Raw genomic sequence first — 22843 nt, 5'->3', positions numbered from 1 at the left:
GTCCCGTTAGGTGCAAAGCAAGTCTCGCTGATCGCCATTGCTAGTTTTGCACACGTTTGCGAATCAGAGCTGCCCGGGGTACACCGACCGCGCAGGGAAACATCGAGAGTGAAAATAAATACATCGCCTCTTGTTCGAATTTTTGCTACTGAGGAAAATATGTAAATTGTGAACTCTCTTGGCTCTCTTTGGATCCAGGTGAAGGAGGCTGTGTAGGGAGGGTTATTTTTGTGAATGGGACTGTCGGAGGATAATTAGCTATGCAAATTCAAGAGCTTCATTCATGATTTTTTTTTTTTTTTAAAGCCTAAAAGCCATCTTGTTCCCCTCTAGGTTGATAGAAGTCCAGATTCCGAGGAAATCTCCAGCTAGATGCTTAAAATATAAAACACTGAGCTGAGATTTGCGAAGAGCAGCAGAATGGATGGATTTTATGACCAGCAAGTGCCTTACATGGTCACCAATGTGAGTGATCAGTTCGAAAGTTGCTGTTTATAAACTTGACTCCGACGGAGGGGAGAGGGGGGAGGAGGGCGAGTGAGAAAGGAGGGGGGGGAGCAAGGGGGTTGGGACTGCAGATACTTTATCTGCTTTGTTGCCACTGTAGGGCGACTCTGCTTCTAGAAGCCCAGTCTTCAAAATGAGCTTACCTTTCAGTGATTTGGATAAGGCATAGTTTTGTTTTTAAGACCCCCCCCCCTTTTTTTTCTGTTTAAAGTGCTCAAGATGAGTGGAAGAAGAGAAGGAGGGCAGCAGCAGCTGCTGCACTCAAAGTTTTTGGCTGGGTTTGTCTGCCACATTGAAAAGAATGAAGTTGAGACAAATGCTGACACTTTTTTGTTTACATGGGTTTTGTTTCTTTTTTTTTTCTTCTTCTTCTTTCTCATTGTCTCTCTTATGTTTTTCATTTCATCACTCTCTTTTTGTTCTTTTTTTAGGGGATTATCTGAGAGAATAAACTTCAACTGTGTTTTAATCTAGCTTCGATCTAGCCTAAAAACGACTTTAAGTGTAATTGCTTAATGTTGTTTTGATGCTGAGATACCATGAATCTATGACTGATACACAGTGTATTCAGATCCGCACAGGGAAGCAACTCTCCCTGGCTGTTGAATTCTCAGCATATGCTTTCACTGTCAAATGAATGCAGAAAATGGATATTGGGATTGATACCATGGACTTTTATTTTTCTGTTTAAGGAGAGGATCCAGTAGACTTCTGTATGCCTGTGTGTGTGCGTGTGTGTGTCTGTGTGACATCTGAGGTTTACATTCTTTTAAAAGAATTTTATCTTTCCCTTTGTAGAATCAGCGTGGGAGAAATTGTAACGAGAAACCAACAAATGTCAGGAAAAGAAAATTCATTAACAGAGATCTGGCTCATGATTCAGAAGGTGAGGTTTGATTTAGAGCTGAATTCCCCCTCTTTACCTGTACTTCCCACCCTCATAAAGAAGAGAAGCATTCAGTCTTACCTTAAGAATAATAAACTTTCAAATGACTGCATTTAAGCAAGACTTGTATTTGGAGCAATTAATGTGATGTGACAGTTTGCTGTTTTATGGCCCTGTCACAAACTAATGAAAGAAGGAAATAATAAGAGTGACATCCTTCTTTTAACCATTTTGTGTTTAAATACCTTTGTCCATATGGCATATAAGCAATCCTATACACTAAGGTAACAATTTGAAAATATCCAACACAGAGGAACAAATTAGACAGCTATGCGCACAGCTTAATTACTCTTTTCTCCTCCATTAGAAGTTGAGCAATATAAGTTACTGTTTGGTTTCCCATCTCCTTACACTAAACCATATACTGTTACCAAACTTTTCAGAGATGGTTTTGATGACCACATGGTGTGGTCATAATACCTTGTTTATAGGCCTTTTAAGTGGTCAATGAATCATAATTAAGGCCTAATTAATAATTATAATACATATTTAGGAAATTAAGTTGCAGATTCTTTCTATGAACTATTGATAGGAGGTCAATATGTTATCAATTATTCCAGCCGCATGGGGGCATTCATAATAAACTTAATAAACTTAGATTTAATTATCAAAGTTCAGTTTGCCATTTAGATTAGGTATATTGAATTCTCAAACTTCTTCAAATCTTCATATAAGTAGGAATAAGTTACACATACCTCTCCCTCCCCAGTGACAGAATACACAGTTTTGCACTTGATAATAAGCAGGTGCCTGGGAATTATCTATTTACTTTTGTAAACCTATTAGTGTACAAATTTTCTTCTAAAATCTTGTATTTAATAGTTGTCCCTTTGAGTTCTGAAGCACTGAACATCAAAACATATAGTACTTTGAGAATTATACCATGTCCTGTTAAATCTTTGATAGAAGATTTGGAAGACAGAAATAAAATGTTATTTAGTCTTTCTGATTTTTCCCCTAACACTATTTTATCAAGAATTGAATATGTTTAAAAAAAGTTTCTGAGGATAGACACACCTTCATCTCAACCTTTTTGAGTTCTACTGTAAGTGTGTTGTTTGAGGTCTCTAGGCTTATTTATTAAGCTATGTATTAAAAGGGGGTAAAAAAGATACTGAGAAGCATTGCTTAGTAGGCATCAAAATGGGCAGGATTATTGGTATAATTAAGTTATGAATCCTCATTTCTTTATTGATGCCTCTCCCCAAATTAAATTGATCTATAGGACTAATTTCATGACAAACATTTCTATTTAATGTCGCCTAAAAGGTTTTCAAATCTTTTGTTTATGTCTTTGACTTGTTTTTTAGAACTCTTTCAAGATCTAAGTCAATTACAGGAAACATGGCTTGCAGAAGGTAAGGCAAAAAATTGCTTTCAAAGGAGGGGAAAAGCAACTCTAGAAGGGAAAGATAAAAAAAAAAAAAGTCCTGAACTTGCTGTCTTAATGTTCAGCCCAATTAATTGAGCTCTAAAAGAGCCACCTCATGTGTCATGCATACATTAGAGCCTCTGATGAGTTTGTCTTTGGGGAATCTGGGACTGCACTACCCAGTGTCATCACAAATTACCAGGAGAAATTGCTTCCAGCTCACAATCACATCTGCTTTTGGCAAGAACTAATGCACCAAGACTTCAAGTTCTAAGCCTCTGTTCAGATTTTAATTGCAATTGATCAGGTTTATATTATTGTACCTCGAGAGACCTCCTAGAGCCAGAACCCGGCTTGCTGTTTCCTTTAGAGCAGCGCATATCATTATTTGGTGTTCTGGTGGAGGACTTTTCTGATGGCAGAAATTAGTTTCACTGGGTTCATCGGGACGGGATGCTTCAAGATTTAAGTGCAAGTGTCTTCTTTCCACCTTGCTCACAACACAGAACGTTAGGTGTGTATCCAATGCTAAGGATATGTATGGCTTTAAAATAAATCTTAGGGGGATTGGAAGATTTTTAAAATGTTTCTGTGTGTTACTATGATGTGATGTTTGTTGAAATTGACTTTTGCTATTTTGTTGCTTGTATTAGGATTTATTTAATGTAGCAAGGAGACATTTAAAGGCATTGCTTTTAATTTTGATTGCTTTTGGATAACATTTTGTGTTGCCATCTATTGTATCTTTTATTGTGTGAAACTTTATTTTATAGGAACAAGGAGATACTGCTTCAGTACAGCTTTATGCAACTTGAGATATGTCTAATGCTGAGGGACTTTTGTTGGTGTCTATAATTTGAAATTTTTCCTTTGGATTTGTTATGCTAAATGTGAAATAATTTTATTATATTATGTATCTTGTGGGAAACACAAAGAGAAAATTATAGATATTTAACATTGAGTACAGTTGTGTTATTTCTATCTTTACATTATATGGGAAACATGCAATTTTTGGAACAGATTTTTTTAAAGATGGTTCAAAGAAGAGAGAGGGTCTTTAAAATGGAATTGAGCATTGCTGTTGCTACTTTGAGGCAGACTGATGTGGTTTTTCGGTGGTCTTGCTTGTAGTTGATCAAATTGCTGTTAGCATATAAAATAAGTTTCTTTGTGTTGCTGATATCCTAGTTTTTCCAAAGAGCTCCTACAATCTTTATGAAGCTTTTAAGTTAAATAATAGCTTTTCCAGGAGCCCTTTGAAAGAGTCACTGTACTTGTATGTTAATGAAAGTTTTAGTTATATTTAAAGGTCATTTTGCTTGTCTCTGTAAATGAAACTTACTGCAATAGATTACTTATTATTGCAACATAAACCATATATTCAAACATAACTTTCTCAGCAAAAATCTGCACAGAGGCTCTTGCATGAACTTTTGTCTGTTAAGTTTTGCAGAGTTGAAGGTTGTAAGAACATTACATTTATGAGGGAATTTATTCGCTTTTCCAAAATACCTTCTAATATCTATTTTAATTGTTCTGGAAGGTTTGTTGGTTCTTAAGATGTTTAAGTCTCACTGATTCCAAGTCAGTGCACTTGCTGGCAGATTTTGAATGTGCATAGCAACTCTGTTCCTGGAATTTAAAAATGTGGAACTGTGACAGACTCTTACCATTTTATAATCAGTTTCAGTGCAGTGTTTCACTTTTGACTTGTTTTGTTTCTTTGTTACTCAGATAAGTGATTTGGTAATTTATCTGAGTTTATTTTAAAACTCTGAGCTGAATATTCTTACCTGTGATAATTAACTTAACCTATAAATTGGATCTGAAGATTTAGTTTTCTATAAAATAAACCTAGGAAGTGATTGATGTATTTGAAAGAACATGGACTTTTATTTGGAAAAGAATTTATAAGCTTAAATAAGTTCAGGGATTAATCCTTGGAGTGTTTTATTGAATAACCAGGTGGGCTCCTTTTACAAACCATGAATAAGACTGTATTTTAGAATAATTTAATTCTATGATGATATAAGCATTAACAGTAACTTGATTTTTTAAAAATCTAATAGTAAGAAGAAAGGTGAATTTTTCTTTTTATTATTAATGGGTTGCACATTTATTTTTATTTTTAGCAATTTTATATGATATTTGCATTAGCATTTTAACTTATTCTACATCTTGATCAACATTAGCTGAGATCTCAAAGTTACATTAGTTTATTCGTTGGTAGCTAGATCTGTTCATTTATGTCCTTCTGGACATCCAGAAATTAAAACATTGCCAAGCTGTCAGACTGTGAACCATTTACTTATTTCTTTTCATAATGTTTTATCTCTAAGAAGGATACCATAGAATTTAAGGCATCTTGACCCTTTAAAAAAAAGATCATTAGCAATTAACCAAGATTCTCCCCTGAGTAAGAATCCCATTGGAAAGTTAAACAGGTCTAAAAATGTATTAGACAGGAAAGTCAAGTTAGTTCTGATGTGTCATAGGAATTTTTAAAAAAATAATCAGAGTCCCTAAATACTTGGGAAACAATACATTCTCTCAGGTTTAATTTGTTTTTTTTTTCTATAAGACTTTTTATAAAGTAGACCCAAAGTGCACCATGAATTAGTCATAAGTAGATTATTATAGATTATGAAATGTGTTGTATGTCCAAGGAAAAATTTGGGGTAGATAAAGCAGGATTTGTTTGAGGGTGAGATTGGAACCAGTCTTTTCGGTTCACTAAAGTGTTCTCCAAAAATATATACTTCCATTCCCCCCACCCTCCCACCCCCCACCGCAATTTCTGAACAGGGATCAAAAATATATTTTTGAAGAATATAACTTTATATTAGTATCACTTTTGAAGTACTAACATTGCAATTTCAAGGTTTTTTTTTTTTTTTTTAACATATATGCCACACTTTAATCACATCTCATTCTGAAGAAAATTGAAAAGGTTATGTCTTCAGTGGCCACAGTAGCAGTTAAAAAATGGAGAATGTGCTTATTTAAAATTTTGCCAAAGCCACTTACTTATGTTGTCATTTTCCATGTACAATTCTTTATTGATTCTTTGACTTTTGAATTAGATTGCCATTGACAGAAAGGCAATTCCAATTATTTGATCCATGGAATAATGAGTTCAAATGTCCATTCTAATAACATCTTGGTAATATGCTTTTTTAGTGGTGCTTTAAGGAAATGTATCCTAGTAATTCATCGTTAAAATGGAACCTTTTATATGTGGAGGACAGAAATAGAAGGATGTAGAAGTGAGTTAAAAGAGGCTCACATTTTTAAAAGTTACTCATTAAAGCTTACCTGCTAACACAACTTAGAGAGAAATGATACATTTCATATGTAGCTAATATAAATATATAGCAACTTTTGAGTGTTATTTTTGATGTTGGTCTAGATGTCCGTGAGGTTTCCTTTCGTTAGTAGTTTTAAGGATAAATGTCAACAATGATTCGCCCCTATCAGGGCAGAATGTTTTTCAGTTGTGATGTAAGTTAAATTTCATGCTGCCATGACACTTGAGTCAAAGTTGTATCTCTAAAAATAACTTTTCTACTCTAAAGGTTATTATTACCTCATGCCCTTGTGCAGATAAGCTTTTTCCTTTTGTTTTCTGTGACCTTCCATTAATAATCAGGTTTGCTGAAAAGCAGAGATATCATCGTATCTCAACTTTAGTGGTTGATACTAAATTTGTATTCAAAATCATTTATCATGAATTTCTTTAAATGATATGTTGTTACTCAATGTGCATAATGTCACCCACAATACAAAGCTATTACAATGCATTCATTTTTATTTTTCAAAAATTACACTTTCTTTTTGAAATCAAACATAAATTGGATATGTACTCATAGATTTTTTTTTTTTTTTCCTCCATGTGATGCAGTTAGGAGAAAAGGCTTAAAAACTTCATTATGTGTGTTGTTTTTTTTTTTTTTAAAAAGAGGAATTGAGAATTAGACATCAAATTACAGAAGTCCATACTATTTCTTAGTGTTGAGCAAGAGTCATTGTGAGGGGGCAAAAGGGAGCTACTGCCCATCTTTTTCTTGTACCACGAAATACTCTAAACTATGAAACAAAGACTTCTTGTTTGGACCTTACTAAGGGATAGCAGTTGGAATAAACATATTATATTTTTCAGCATTTATTGACAATATATAAATGCATTTCATCTAGAATCTATTTGCAAAATAGAAATATTTGTTAAAAAAATAAAATTTGGATCTCGTATAGCCTAGATATAGTTTTTCCAGAAGGTCTTAATATATGTTAATAAAATTACTAAGCTAATTCAGTTACAGAAAATGTGTACTTTGTTAAATTTCATAGGAAAACTTTATTCCCTTTGTTGTACAACATTGTAATTAAAATAATAATAATAACAATAATAATATAAGTCAGCTCTCAGTACCTTATAGAGAATGTTTTGCTGACAGCAACAGCTCTGAGCTATGCGTAAGTTTTCAAACCTCTATATGTTAAAGTTAGGAAATTGAAGTTGATTTAAGGCTAAAAACAACGGAAAGTTACTGGTTTCTTTCTCTTTGAGCATACACAAAGCATGACTTTATCACTATAAAAGATTTTTCTGCCATGGAAGAATAGCCCCCTTTTTGGGCTGTTTAAATATATTTATACCTCTGCATTAATTAATGCTTATACATTGGTACAATCATTTTAATGTTAAAAGAGGATGTGGTATAAAACCTGGCTTAGAGGTTTCATGATTATTTCGTTCCATGGCCTGACGCTTCATTGTAGGATTAAACAAAATACGACTGTGTGAAGGTTGATTTTCTTATTGTTTTATTTAAAAGAAAAGTTAAATTTCTTCAGAGAAACTTGTTTCTTATCCTGTGAGAGGGAAATGCTATGAAGTTAAGCAATAGGCTATTATAATCTTAAAATAAAAAGAGCATTTGAAGAATAAGCAAGAAAAATAAAAGGTATTTCTTTAATGCTTTGTCATTTTTTCCCCTTCCTCTTTCCTTCCATCCTTCCTTCATCCATCCATCCATCCATCCATCTGTCTTTCCCTCTTCTTAGTTTTATACATTCAAGTTTCTGTGACAAGTTACCCTATAGAGCAGGATGGATTAAATATGTGTAAATGTATATATGGATTTCATTTTGCCATTTATTTAAACATATACCTTGATGGATCTGAGCTGTATTTGAGATAGAGCAGTAAAATTGGTGTGTTTATATTGCAAGTTCAAGTTGACTTGCCTTAACTCTCTGGAAGGGTGTGACATGAAAAGATTGCGGTTGAGCCACATGGCTCATGCTGGACTGTGTTTTTGTGAATGGAGGCAGAACTCCAGTTCTGCCTGCTTGTCTGGAGGAATTGCCGAGGAGATCAGCTGTCTCATTCACGGGCAGAAAGAATGACTCATACATCTTCCGCCTTGTTTGGCTCCAGGTCATTGTTACAGTGGATAGAACTGGTTTTAATTAAATATTAACCCCTTTTCAACTTAACATTTGTTTCATTTGTAAGTTTTCCGCTTTTTCCCTAGCTTTAAAAGAAAACCCGACAGGCGCCTAGTTTGTAAGAATAAGACGGTTTTTCCTTGTCTGTAGCCAAACTTGGAAAATATTTCAACATTCACCTTTTCTTAAGTAATGATTACTGCTTTATTTGAACGTTAAAAGCAAGCACAAAAGAGAGACAAACTGTTTAAAAATTGTCTGCTCTCCACCTCACCCCCTTGCCTAGGCAATGTCAGTTAAGAAAGTATATATTAAAATTCAAAATAAGGATTAATGATTCTGTGACATCAAGGTTGTGGTTAATATTTTCATGGTTTTCTCTCTCATAATATATATTGCAATGTAATAAAAAAGAGAAGGAGAGAGGGGGGAAGAAAAAAACAACTTTCAATGATAATCTAGGTAAAGCAAGTAGCTGAGAGTGCACATACTATGCTTTTAAAGCCGAAGTCCTGAGACTTGATGGCAGCTTGTCTATTAATGTGCAAGGAACTGACAGAGCGCTCCAGCTATTACCAATAAAATCCACATGCTTCATCTTCTTGAAAGCCTTTTATTGGTCTTTTGGTATATACTTTCTCTTCCCCTTTCTTACTCTTCCCCTTCCTCTTTAATTACAGAGTGTGGGAAAACATTTTCATTCCCCAAAGGTGATTATTCCAAGCATAGTTTATAATAGATAGTAGTAAAATAACTATATATATATATATATATATTTAGGTTGGCCTCTATTGTTAAATTTTCCTCTTTGGAGTGGGTATGGCTTGCCACAAATTTTCAGGCAGCTGTAGTTTGCTACTTCATAGAATTTTCGTGAATGGAGGCAAAAAAGGAAATGTATGATATGAGTGTGGCAATACTTTGTCATATTTTCCTTGCCCAGATCCAACTTGTGTTTTTCGTTAACTGCTTTCCTTTGACTCTAACTTGAAATTAGAGATAGACTGAAGCCTTTGTCTATTTAAGTGGCATGCTGCTTCATTTGGTCTATTCGGTTTCTCAAGATTAGCTTCTGTGAAACTGTGAGTCATATGTTTTTTGTTAAAATTCTGTAATATGTTCAGGCATAAGTGTGAAGTATTTATTCAGTATGTTAAGGAGTTAGACTAGAAATAGCAATTCTTATTCTTTTTACAAAATTGTTAGTATGTAGCTATTTTCTGTCTCTGTGAGGTATAACTTCTGATTTCTTCTCTTCCCAAAGTTTTGCCTCTGCCCCCTCCACTCAACAACTTCCCCCCCGCCGACCTGCACCCCACACATATGCCAATATATACTACTTATCCACCAGTTATTTTTATACCTTTCTTGCAGTGATATATATCATGGAGTTGCAAATTTGTCTTATGATAGTAAGAAAAAAAAAAGTTTGGCCTTTAGGACATTCATACCAGCATATTCTGTTACAAATATATTTGTTACTCATTTGCTATTTTTAACTATTCCTGTAAAGGGATATTACATTTTTATTAGATTCTTGTAAGTGTTGGCTTTTTAAAAGCGTAGTAATTGCTGTGGTTGATAACTTCGCATCTCAATGGTTATCTCTGTTTAGCTGTGAATTTAGAGCAAAAACCAAAACGTGTAGATATGATAGAAAAAATGTATAGGGTTTGATTCTGTCTGCCCACTGTCATTTATTAAATAAATATTTAAAACATTTTTGTACTATTTTTGGTGAAAACACTTACTTTAAAGGACATTCCTCTACATAATTTGTGAGTCTTCGAGAAAAATGAGGCTTACTGCAATGTCAAAAAATGATTATAACTAAGAGAATACTAATGTACAAATTTTAGCTGTGATTTTTTTTTCATATCCAATCTAATTCATTAGAAGTAAAAATATTAAACTTGCATTATAGTAATTTGAGTAGTACTTCGTGTGTGAAAGGAAAAAAATTGTGGGTGGTGGAGGTTGGGAAAGAAGAAAATATGTAACATTTTTTGAATATCTGATATTGTGACTGGCATTGTGTTTAAACTATTTCATTTAGTCTTCATGAAAAATATGTATTATCACTGTTAAACTGATGAGTGAAATGGAGTTCAAGGAGATTAAATAATGTTGCATAGTTTACACAGCAGAGCACAGAAAAATGATTTGAAAGTTGCTTGATTTGATTAACCTTGGTATCAGATGTTAGTGGAACCTGAAGAAAATACACCTTTTCCTCCAGTACAGGCTGGTGAAACAGGCATCAGTTCTAATTTGGAAAAAAAGTTCTTAATTTGTCTCATTTCCTTTAGTGGCAGGGGATGTAATTTATCTGTAATAAACTTAAGTATTGGTGAACAGAAGAAAGTTGTTAGAAAATAGTTGAATGTCCTGCTGCATATATTTTGGCAATTTGCAAGATTATCATTTATTCTGCTCTTGAAATATAACAAATTTTTTTCAAAAGATATGTTTTTTTTTTATATCCTATTACATAAGCTGACACACCAGACATTTGAATTGTGTGTATATTGTATTATTTTCTTATATAGAATTTTTTAAATATCGAATTTCTCTTTATATGGATTTTTTTCTTAACTCTATTGCCAACCCAAAACTTTTTCAACAAAGACTGATTATTTTCACAGAATAGGTACTTAAAAAAAATTACGTCTGTTTTAATATGACTTGATTAGATAAGTTTCAGGATTAGGTAATATTAGTTAAATAATACTAGCTGATCAGATTATACCTAAAGTTAACTAGGATGATAACTCATTATATTTTTGCCAAATTAAAAGTGACCCCACTTTTATGTAGTTTGTATGTGTGTAATTGTGCATATTTTTGTGTGTATATGGAAACTTGTTTTTGTAATGTTATGTCAATTTGGAGTAGGTTATTTTGATGCCTGAATTAACTGTGATAAAAATATTCTAGAAGTAAAATATATACTTCTGTTTTGATTGCTGAATACATTAAGTTCTTGCTATATTCATTGTTTTATTCCTTTACTAAAGACAGGGAAGTCATTTGATATTAAGACTGATGAAATAGTGATATTCTTTTTGTTAGTGTTGAATGGTCACCTGGAAAATATTGTGAATAAAAATATGAGGTTTATTTTTGTTAACTGTTATTTTTATGATTGTGACCATAATCATTGAGATATAATATTTTATTCCATATGACCAAAATCAATGACTGTCTTTCATGTAAAAAACATTATCACGTATTTTGGCCAAATTTAGGGCAAATGTTAATTATGGTAGTCTAGCAGTAGGTCAAACACATCAAAAACAGACATTTCTGAAAGGCAAGAGGGGTTTGTGTAATAACTGCACATCGTTTGAAAGAATTCTCTGATAAATGTAAATGGGCTGTTTAAACATCGGCAGTAGGTGAATTGAAATACTTCTTACTCCATTCTTGCAAAAAAAAAAACAAAACACTGCAGCTAATAGAATTCCTGTAGCTGCTTTTATTTTCATGTTTTTTTTATTTCCATGTGGCAAGTAAAATGCAGAGAAGCTACAACTGCCACCATTTTATTTCTGATATATGTGTTTGCTGGTTGACATTGATGATTGCTTCTATTTCCCTTCTTGAATTTTGCTGTCAATACCATTTGAAATAGGAGCTCACTGGCAAATAATGGTAGATTTGGTCTCAACCTAAAAAAAAATCTCCCATGAGAGATGTTACTTGACATTCTTTATGCTTTGGCAGTTTCTCTCTTAATTTTTTTTTTTTTTTTTTTCATTTTTCCCTTCAGCTCAGGTACCTGACAATGATGAGCAGTTTGTGCCAGACTACCAGGCTGAAAGTCGTAAGTACAGTATGACTTATCCCTTGGATTTGTCTTTGTTTCCTCCTTTGATTCTTTCCGTGTGCTTGGTCTCCTCTTCCAGTGTCTGTTCTTGGTACTTTTCAGCTTACAGTCATGAGGTAACTGTATTTGTTAGGTTGTACAGCAGAATTCCTCTGTGATCTGAACAGAGCTTGGGGAAACTGGCTGGACTAAAAGAGGACCCTGTTCCCTATTTGGTTAATATCCTTGGAGAAGAAACAGGGTGCCATCCATGAATGCTCAGGTGTTTACTTTCAGCTTTTCAGTGGGTCCACCAGGAAAAGTCTGAATACCGATGGCAGACAGTCAGTAGTTAAAATCCTGAAGAGATTTGTTGTATGACGTAAAAATCTTGGAACAAGCATTCTTTGGCTTATTGTATTATTTTACATTAATGAACATTCACTTGCTCGGATTTCATTTTTATCTTCATTATTTGCTTCCTGGATGGACACAGTGACACAAATGAAAGTTGCCATTGGCTTCCCTTAGAGTCCCTTCATGTTTCTTTCCCTGAGCCTCATTCCAGGGCCTTTCAGAGGATGCAAGAGAACTGATTCAGGGGTTCTGCCCTCTAATCGCCCAATGAGCATTTTGCCTGTATAAGCATGGTTGCCTCTATTAGCAAACTGCAGCTATTGGCCTGAGTAGGAATAGTAAAGAAAAAGGTATAAATGCCATCCTGATTTTAAAACTGATCTAACACATTTTGTTCTCTTATTTATTTTTTATTTTTAAAATTTTTAAAATGAACATGGCGTACCATGCCTTAGTTTTATTTATTTTACTTTTTATTTTTTTATCATTTTTGGCTGTGCTGTGCCTCATGTGGGATTTTAGTTCCCTGACCAGGGATTGAACCCGTATCCTTTGCATTGGAAACAGGAAGTCTTAACCACTGGACTGCCACAGAAGTGTCATTTTTGTTCTTTTAGCACCATTTAAAACTCTAACTTGTTTCATTTTTCCAGACCATTGACAGTTTCACAGGAGGCAGTAGCAAGAGCAACAACAGATGCTTAATACCTTATAACTTATCAAACTCGTATTTTCACACCTAATATCATAAATCTAATACAAATACCTACGTTTCTTTGAGGAACAGATGTTTGTGTGCAATGTTTTCAACTTTTATGTTTGAAATCTTTTATTTCTCAGGTGTCAAGGGTTGTAAGTGGTTTCTTCCAGGTTCTCTCCCATTTTACATAGTTTAGTTCAGCATCATTAAAGTTCTTTTTCATTTGTGGTAAAATATATGCATTCCAGAAAATTTGTCTTTTGAACCATTTTTAAGTGTGCAGTGTGGGGCTTCCCTGGTGGCTCAGATGGTAAAGAATCTGCCTGCATTGTGGGAGATGTGGGTTAAGTCCCTGGGTCAGGAAGATCCCCTGGAGAAGGGCATGGCAACCCACTCCAGTACTCTTGCCTGGAGAATCCCATGGACAGAGGAGCCTTGTGGGCTGCAGTCCATGGGATTGCAAAGAAGTGAACACAACTGAGCAAGTAACACTTAGGGGCAGTCACACTGTTGTGCAAACATGAACACTATTTATCTGAACTTTCTCATGATCTCTACTGAAACTCTCTACTGTACTTACTAAAAATTCACTCCCTACTTACCCTGCCTCCAGCCCCTGATAACTGCTGTTCTATCAATTTAACTTTTAATCTGAGAAAATAATGTTCTGTGCTGTTTGTTGTCTGAATATAGTTATTAGACATAGGATTTCCAGAAACCTATTCAGCTAAGATACAGACCTTCATTAGAGACTCTCAGAAATTCCCAGAAAGATGATGGCTAAGGATAACAGCTTGGCAAGGCTTCCCCTTCTTTGATAAAGTGTAGGAAGAGAATAGTCACATTTCTGCATGTCCTTTCCTGTTAGGAACTAGAGTTCTTTCTAAATACTGTACCTGTCATCTGAGTAGGAGAGTTAGTCTCATGGAGTCACTTTACATCTGAAAAAAATTGGTAATTTTAATACTCTGCTCCCTGGTGGCTCAAACTGTAAAGAATCTGCCTGTAATACAGGAGACCTGGGTTCAATCCCTGGGTCAGGAAGATCCCCTGGAGAAGGGAATGGCAACCCACTCCAGTATTCTTGCCTGGAAAATTCCATGGACAGAGGAGTCTGGTGGGCTACAGTCCATGGGGGTCACAAAGAGTCAGATAGAGCTGAGCGACTAACCCTTTCACCTTTCACAAATGCCTAAAGATAACTGTTTACATCTTATTTGCCCTCTCTTAGTTTTTCATATCGGAGAAGGCAGTGGCACCCCACTCCAGTACTCTTGCCTGGAAACTCCATGGACGGAGAAGCCTGGTGGGCTGCAGTCCATGGGGTCGCTAAGAGTCGGACTGAGCGACTTCCCTTTCACTTTTCACTTTCATGCATTGGATAAGGAAATGGCAACCCACTCCAGTGTTCTTGCCTGGAGAATCCTAGGGATGGGGGAGCCTGGTGGGCTGCCATCTATGGGGTTGCACAGAGTCCGACACGACTGAAGCGACTTAGCAGCAGCAGCAGTTTTTCATATTCTTGGTTAATTCATCTTCCTGAACTCAGTTCTCTTGGTTCACAGCATATGATTATTTTTCTTTCTCTTTTTACTCCTCTGATTACTCCTCACATCACTTATCTACCTTCTCTCTCTTGCCCAGGGTTTTGTCTGCAAACCTTTCCTCTTCTGTTTCTTATGCCATGCCTGCACAGTTCCATAGACCAACAGTCTATATCTGTTCAGTATAGTAACCACCAACCACATTTGTTACTGAGCACTTGAAATGTGGCTAATGGGTCTGAAGAAATTAATATTTAATTTTGTGATTTTAAATTTATGTGAACATGTGGCTATCGGCTACTGTAGTGGTCAGCACGGTTCTGTCGAAATAGGTTTCCTACACTGCTTATTGTAGTGTTGCTCTCCAGTCTGCTCCTGTCTATTGAATATCTGCCCCTGATCCACCACTGGGGTCCTTGTGCAAATTATAACTACACAGCACCTCTGGACTCATCCCCTCCACCCTCAGCTGAGCATCAGCATAAAACACCATTTATGCAACACCCCCTGTTTTCATTGTGAGGCTTCACTGCGAGTTCACATTCCCTAAGGCCAACAGTGAAGTCTTTCATTTTTTTCTGCCCAGCATCTTTCTTCAACTTCTGTTGCCTAAGTTGATGATATTACCAGTCCAAGCTGAAAACCTTTATCTTCAACCCCTCCCAGTTCTTTATCATCACTCCCTTAGGTTACCAAGTTGTTAATTCTACGTCTCCTCTCAGGAGTATCTTAATTTCATGGTCTCATTTCCATTTCCCTTTCACTGCCTTAATTCACACCCATATTCTGCCTCCACTGAACTTGTGAGTCAGCCTTTCTATGGGGGCTCTTGCCTTCAGATTTCCTTCCATTCTGCTCTCTGCAGTGATCCTGACGCACAGCCATCTGACTTTGTTAATTTTCTTTGAACTTCTTTCAACACAAAATTCTAATTTAGCTGTACAGAACATAGTTCCATGTCCTGGGCCTTGGCTACCTTTTCAGTTTTAACTGTTGCTTTCCCAGTACCCTGTCCCTCCCCATTCTAAACCTGAAGCTTTCTAATTTTTCAGTTCCCCCAAAGAGTGAGCTCCTTTATGCCTCTTTACCTTTGCACATGTTCATTTTGCTTTAACATTTTTAAGATCATTCTTTGCAGTCTGGGGCATCTCCAGCTTCAGATTCAGCTGAGACTTCATCATACTGAGATCTTTCTTGACCTTTTCATCCTTAGCCTGCAGAGTTAAGACTCATGGCATCTTGTATGTTTCATTTATTATTATATCTTAGATACATGTCAGTAAGACTGTGAACTTCTTGAGGACTAGGAGCATGTCATATTTCAGTATGCCTGGCCTATTTTAGAAGCACAATAATTAAAATTGTCGTAACCACGATCAGCGTCTTAGTGTTTATTTTCATTCAAGTATTTTCAAAGTCCCAATTCCCTTCTTAAGGTATAAACATATGATCATGCCTTAAAGAATATATATAGCTTTCATCTGGAAAACATGCTGAAACCATGAATGTTTAGCCAGGCATTTTCAGAATGCTGAAATTTTCCTTCAATTAGTGAATATTTACAGTTTAACAAATATGGCTCTGGGACTTCTGAATAAAGACCATCATTATAAAGGGAAACCTATAAACACAAGTAAAAATAAATCTGAAAGAGTCTACTAAAAAAGAAAGTAGAAGTGCAATTTATTCAAGTTTCATTGAAATAAAGGACTATTGTTCTGATGATGGTGACCAGCTAATTTCAGTCTTTGCTGAGGATGGAACAAGAGGGATATAATTTTAAAAGAGGAATAGGGCATATGGATTAGATTCTAAAGAAGATTTCTGGGTGGAGAAGTTTATCAAATATTGGAAATGAAAGGCTATATTGTCTCCTAAATGCCCTTTATAAATGTTTGATACTTGTCTGTCTGGAGAAGATTAGTGGGGCAGAGGGACCCTATCTCTAGGAGCAGAAAGAAGCTACATCCTCTCTGTGTGGCCCATCTATTAATTCTATGGGGCTATTTTTTTCCATTGTGAATAATCAGATTTCCTTACATACCTCAATCAAATAAAATGCTTCTGTTTTTGCTTTTATTGCTTTAGCTGTTTGGTAAATGTAGGCTAGATGAATGAATGGCAAATTCCTTCCCAACTTTGTATTCTAGAACATATGTTTGACTGTAACACATATAAACATATACAGAAGAGTAGTGACCAGAGCATTCAAAAAATCTGAAAAATGAAATTAAACTGTAACACTTGGGTGTTTTTCTAAAAATTTTCCTGAGCGTTCCTTATTTTGTTTATAAAGTATTTCACTCAGAAACCTGGAATTTTAATGATGTCATGCTATAGTCTGGTAACCTTTCAAGGATGCTGACTTTCTAAGCATGTATAGACATTAAAAACAAGTGAAAACAAACAAAAAACCGCCTACAAGCCCATCCTAGGAAATGAATGGAGGCTAAGAAAAACAATTACCTGGCTTGAACAAATTGTTTCTTAGAAATGAGTCCAGAATTCAGACATTGCTGACAAAAAACAGAATAACTATAGGATACACTTTCGTCCAGATGAAGTAGAATTATACTCTTAAGAGAATTGAAAGAGTGTTTAGAATATAGATCAACCTTATGTTTCCAAAGTAGATACAAATTTGTGTACACCTTGAATTTTTGAAAATCATGTGTTTTAAATACAATACATTGATAACCTTATATTTTAAATAAAATATTTTTACATAGCTAATCCTTTAAAATCTACCACCCCTCGTTTTCTTCCTTTACAAAGTTGTGTTATTATTTTTCTAACTAGCTTGTTTCCATTTGATGACATTAGTTCTTTTTGTGCTTGCTCTACACTGATTCACACAATAGATGATGTTCACATTTACATTTTATGTTCTTCCAGAACATTCCCACGGGTATAGCCAGGATTAGGCACAATTCCCAGTAGCACAATTCCTTGTAACTATACTTCTTTCTTTTATACCTGAGAAAAAACACTGGAATGCAAGTCAATTAGAAGGATGTCATTAAAGGAATAATATTGCCTAGATTCTTCTCTGGTTTATTTATGAAAGTAAATATAAAAAGGTTGCAATTTACTTTAACTGAAATTTGTAACACAGTAATACTAGTGACCCATTCAGAAAATAAAGACAAACCAGTGTGTGGGAACTTAACTGTTTGAAGTCATTATTATATGGGTGATACTTTGTGTATGTAAATTAAATTCATAGCTGCACTTCATTTTCTTATTTTTTTTTTTTTTAAGAATAGCACTTTGGATCCCTTTTGCAGTGAAGTAGAGATAAAAATACCTTAACAGATTCTTGTATAAATCTGCTTCTGAAAAAAAGCTGAAGTTAGACAGGTCTATGCAGACCCTAACTGAATAATTCCTTTTATATTAACATGTATTTCCTAGATTGGAAAGTTCCGTTTGTGTTTCTTAATTTTCTTTTCTACTAAGCTACCTTCCTGCATTCTGTTCCTTTCTACGTGGACAATGAGTACTTTATAAAGTTTACTTTTTTGTGACTACTTTTGAAACCTTTCTTACCCAATTCGTTTTTTGGATGTGACTTGACAGGAAGGTTTTGTCTTTCATTTTTCTTTTACCAGAGGTGCGTACACATTCAGGCTTCCCTGGTGGCTCAGTGGTAAGAACCTGCCTGCCCCTGTAGGAGACAAAGGCTTTATCCCTGGGTTGGGAAGATCCCCTGGAGGAGGAAATGGCAGCCCACTCCAGTATTCTTGCCTGGAGAATCCCATGGACAGAGGAGAGGAGTCTGGCAGGCTACATCCATGGGGTCCCAAAGAGTTGAACACGACTGAGCCATTGAACAACAAGAACACACGTTCACAGAGGAATTCCGTTTCTGGGATTGGAGTGCATGATTTTGCAACTGTGTCCTGTCTTCTTTTTAAACATTTTCTGAGGAAAATTTGAGTATGTTGCTGTCCTCAGACTCAAACTCTCCATTTGAAGGATGAAGTGTCTCCTGCTTTTTCATCTGAGATCATCTGTGTGCCTAAGATCTCAGCCGTCTCCAGCCCTTGAAAGGTGTTTGCTTTGTGCTGCTTTTTGTTGTGGTTTTGGCTGTTCTTGGTCTGTTTGTTGCTTTGTTTTTTGTCTTTTGCTTTTTTTTTTTTTAACAGTTTAAATATTTTATCAAAGCAATATATTGATAGAGGAGGAGAAAAAGCGCAAGTCAGATCAGTCCCCATTTTCACAGTCCTCTTCTGTAGAGGCATAGAGGCAACCATTTTTTTTTTTTTTCCCTTTGTAGTTAGCTCACATACTAAGTGATGTAATTGTACTGCAACTTATTGATTTATCAACTTTATATTTTTTTCTTTTGCCCTGTTCAGATAGATAATTATTTGGGGTAAATTTTAAATTATTTTCCTGAAAGTCATCAGTTATATAATTTTATATGAGTACAGTAATCTTATTCTCATTTGAGTATGAACATGAATTACTTGGGAAGCTTGTTCAAGTACAGCATCATGGTCCCAATCCTGTGAGAGTTTGACCTTTTAAGTCTGGAACTGAGCCCTGGAATTTCTAACGAGCTGTTAGGTGATTCTGATACAGGCCTTCCATGGAAATAAGGTTAGACATTTTTTTATCCTGTCATTTACTTATTTGTAAAATAAAGGCAGCAACATCATTTCTTTTTTTTTTTTGCAATTAAATTGTAAGGTGGACTCAATTCATTATGTAATAGATACAGTTTCTGAAAATGTTAACAAGTAATATTTTACCATATTATTACTGAAAATACTAGGGAATTAGTCTATATAAAAATGATATTATTGAAGTGGTTTCTTCATTTTCATTTTTGCTTGAGTTATTTGTGTTTCCCATTTCCAAAGACTATTTTCTACTTATTTTCTCTAACCTTTAGCTGTAAGTCATTGCTGATTGTTCATCCCTGTCATCCTAGAATCAATTCTACATTAGAAGGCTACCTAGTAAACTTTGAATCTTCCCAATCTGGTTAGAAAAAACCAAACACTGTGCCCTGTCCTGTTCCAAGTACCTCCGTTAAGGTTTCTTGTTATCGGAGAGTTCACTCTGACATTGGTAGTACACATCTGCCCTATGTATGTCATTTTGGAGTCCAGCAGCCACATTTTCAGCAAAATCAATTTTTAGTTTGGTGCTTGGTTGTTTCATGCACTCAGTGTGTTTAGTCACTCAGTTATTTCCAACTCTTTGCAACCCCATGGACTGTAGCCCATCAGACTCCTCTGTCCTTGGAATTCTCCAGGCAAGAATACTGGAGTGGGTTGCCATTTCCTTCTCTATGATTGTTTCATAAGGAATATATTTTTCAAATCAAAATAGAAACCCATTGGAAAATAAGCTGCATCTTGCAATAATTTTCATTTTAGATAACCCACCAGGAATCCACTGAATTCAAGAGAAGTATATCTAAATTATACACCTTGGCCCTGTTTTTTTTTTTTTTAAACCTTTATTTACTTAAACATAAAATGCAAAGAAATAATCTCTCAGGCTCATGCCCCATTATGATTCTGTGACATTTTTTTTCTACACTCAAGGGAGAAAAAGGAAAAGTAACATCTAAATACGGTAAATGCTTGCTTGCATTTAAAAATGAACTTTAGAAAAAGCATAATTAATGGGGAAATGTATAAATAGAAATTATAGTAGATGACTATGGACTTACAAGTAAAAAGTTGCATCAGTTTTATTAAAATATACTCTAGTAGATAGATATTTTTAACAGTTTTTGGTTTTACCAGTTTATTCTTCATAAGATAGATGGTTGAGACTCAATGCCAAAATGAAAACCAAAAGACAAAGCAAAACAACCACCCTCCAAAAAAAATTGGGGTTTTTATAGCTGACAGCTAAAATTAGGTATCACAACACAAGATTTTTGCTTTTTGTTTCAGATTTTATTTATTCTTTAATTTGGCCTTCAGCATAACAAATTATCCTAGAAATTAACTTCAGAAACACACTCAAAGGGAATATGTCAACAAATACTTTCCAGTCACCCTGCCTATAATTAGTATCAAATTATTTTGAGAAAAGTGATCTGTGCCTTCTTTGGTTGAACTTTACTCAATGTTAAATAAGTATACTGTTATGCAGTAACTGGACTTATTAGTCTAAGAGCCAAACCATATCTATTGGAAAATTTAGGTAAGGGATGAAGGTGGAAAATTATTTGCAGAACTAAAATTATGTTCTTTTTTTTAGTATTTTTAATATATGCAAGACACTTATGTATAGTGATGAATAAAAAAGCAAAAACAACATTGATTAGTAGTTACAAATAAAGCCAAAGCAATGATGAAAGTAAGTACATTTTTGAGCCACCAAATTTTGTATGTAAATTTCATGTAATCAGATGTAAAGGAGACATGAAGAGAGAATCTGAGCTAAACTAGTCTATGTGAATCTTTCTGTCATAATTGTATGTTTAGTGTTTTTATGGAGTTGTATTTATATCATTCTTTTTCCGTTTTTTCCCTTTTTTAACGTTAACTGTCTGCTTAATATGCATAGTGCATATTTGCTTCTGTCTGTTATTGAATTTTCTCCTAATGAGAGTTTGTGCTGTGTTTCACTAAGTAAAAGTGGTTGATTTAATGTAGTTGCTTTTTTAAATCTAATGAGTTGTGCCCTAACAAGTATTACTGTGATTTGGCTTTAGCTGAGGCTGTTGTTAACTCAAGAATGTATTTATTGAAAATTTGTCAAAATTTGTCAGGAATGGCTAAATTAAAAATCCTACTTATATAATGTCTGATTAAACTTTAAGAAAAACTACTTGTGGAATGGTTTTGTATGCCATCTTTAAAGCTTATTTAAATCTAAGTTTTAGCCAAAAATTCATTTTTCTGTAGATGCTACATTGTTAAACCACTTAGGTTTGTTTCAGTTACTCCTATTTGTTGGATTTACAGTCATGTTAAGAGTAATTATTAGATCCCATGGAATAGGTTTTGAACTGTGATTGTTCCTTGATGTGTATAGGAAAATATTATATTCATATTTCTGTTTGCAAAATTGGAGTGCTTGTATATGCTTACAAATGTGAGCCATATCCATTATATTCATTTTTATGATTTGAAATATGAATAATAGATCTTAGTGGTAAACATTTTAATTTTTCTTATGAGATTTTAACTTAGTTACTGGTACACATGTCTATATGGTTTTATATTAAGGATGCTCGATGGGTTTAGTGCCTGTGCTCAGTTGTGTCCACATTTTTTGTGACCCTGTGGACTGTAGCCCGCCAGGTTCCTCTGTCCATGGGGTTTTTCAGGAAAGAATACTGGAGTGGGTTGCCATTTCCTCCTCCAGGAGGTCTCCCCAACCCAGGAACTGAATATGTGTCTCCTGCCTTGGCAGGTGGAATCTTTACCGCTAAGCCACCTGGGAAGCCCATTAAGTAAGTTTGTAAGGCACCAAAGATTTATTCATTCAACAAATGTGTTTTAAGCCTATTATATGCCATGCTTTGATCCAGGCATTGGTGATAACAGTGGTGGGAAAACCAGAAAAAATTACCTCTACTCTCATGAAGCTTTTGTTCTTACCAAGTGTAACTAATATAAAGTCTCACTCATCTCATGTTGAGGGATGTGAAGTTGTATCAGGGGTCAGTGTGTATGCATAATCATTGTGTGTTCAGACTCCAATCTGTTATGTTCTGAAGAAAATATACTTGGGTATTTTTTCAAACTTTGTTTATTTCCACAAAAAGCACTCTGCTTAAAGTGGTAGCCACTGGATTTCCCAGGGGATGTCTCTGTGTTCACACCTCTTTATTCCTAAACCTAAATTCCTGTGATGGTTGACTAAAAGAAGATATTTTTATCACTTTTTAAAGTTTATGTACTCTCATGTTAATAGCATACATTGTATATTACCATATACAATGTATTAACCTTTACTTTTTGAGATCATACTCGAAGATTCAGTTCATTTGTCCTTTATTCCTTAATTATCTTAGAATTGATGACTTCTGTGTGCCCACAGATGCTTTGTATACATCTCAATTTAAACAGGATTTCAATTGACTTGTAGAGAATGGATCATGTCCTACTCATCCTTGTATAATTCACATGTGGTGGGTATTCACTGAATATTGAACTGAATGACTAGCTTCTTGGGTGCT

The 22843-nt window shown here is 34.8% G+C and overlaps 1 protein-coding gene across 5 annotated transcripts in view; it reads left to right on the top strand.

Moving 5' to 3' along the window:
- ETV1 (ETS variant transcription factor 1) overlaps nucleotides 1–22843 on the top strand; it is a 97483-nt gene that overhangs the window by 524 nt on the left and 74116 nt on the right. Inside the window, exons 2-6 of one of the 5 annotated variants that reach the window (XM_019958474.2) lie at nucleotides 2–198; nucleotides 334–465; nucleotides 1306–1393; nucleotides 2764–2811; nucleotides 12049–12102. In XM_019958474.2, coding sequence (XP_019814033.2) covers nucleotides 421–465; nucleotides 1306–1393; nucleotides 2764–2811; nucleotides 12049–12102 — 235 coding nt within the window. In that variant the 5' untranslated portion in view covers nucleotides 2–198; nucleotides 334–420. Of the gene's footprint in view, nucleotide 1; nucleotides 199–333; nucleotides 466–585; nucleotides 671–711; nucleotides 814–1305; nucleotides 1394–2763; nucleotides 2812–2860; nucleotides 3340–12048; nucleotides 12103–22843 lie in introns of those variants that run through there. The other 4 variants (XM_019958475.2, XM_070787547.1, XM_070787546.1 and 1 more) reach the window with 4 other exon arrangements.

The sequence above is a fragment of the Bos indicus genome, chromosome 4, assembly GCF_029378745.1.
Source record: "Bos indicus isolate NIAB-ARS_2022 breed Sahiwal x Tharparkar chromosome 4, NIAB-ARS_B.indTharparkar_mat_pri_1.0, whole genome shotgun sequence".
Taxonomy (NCBI): Eukaryota; Metazoa; Chordata; class Mammalia; order Artiodactyla; family Bovidae; genus Bos; species Bos indicus.
This window is presented reverse-complemented; position numbering and strand designations above follow the sequence as displayed.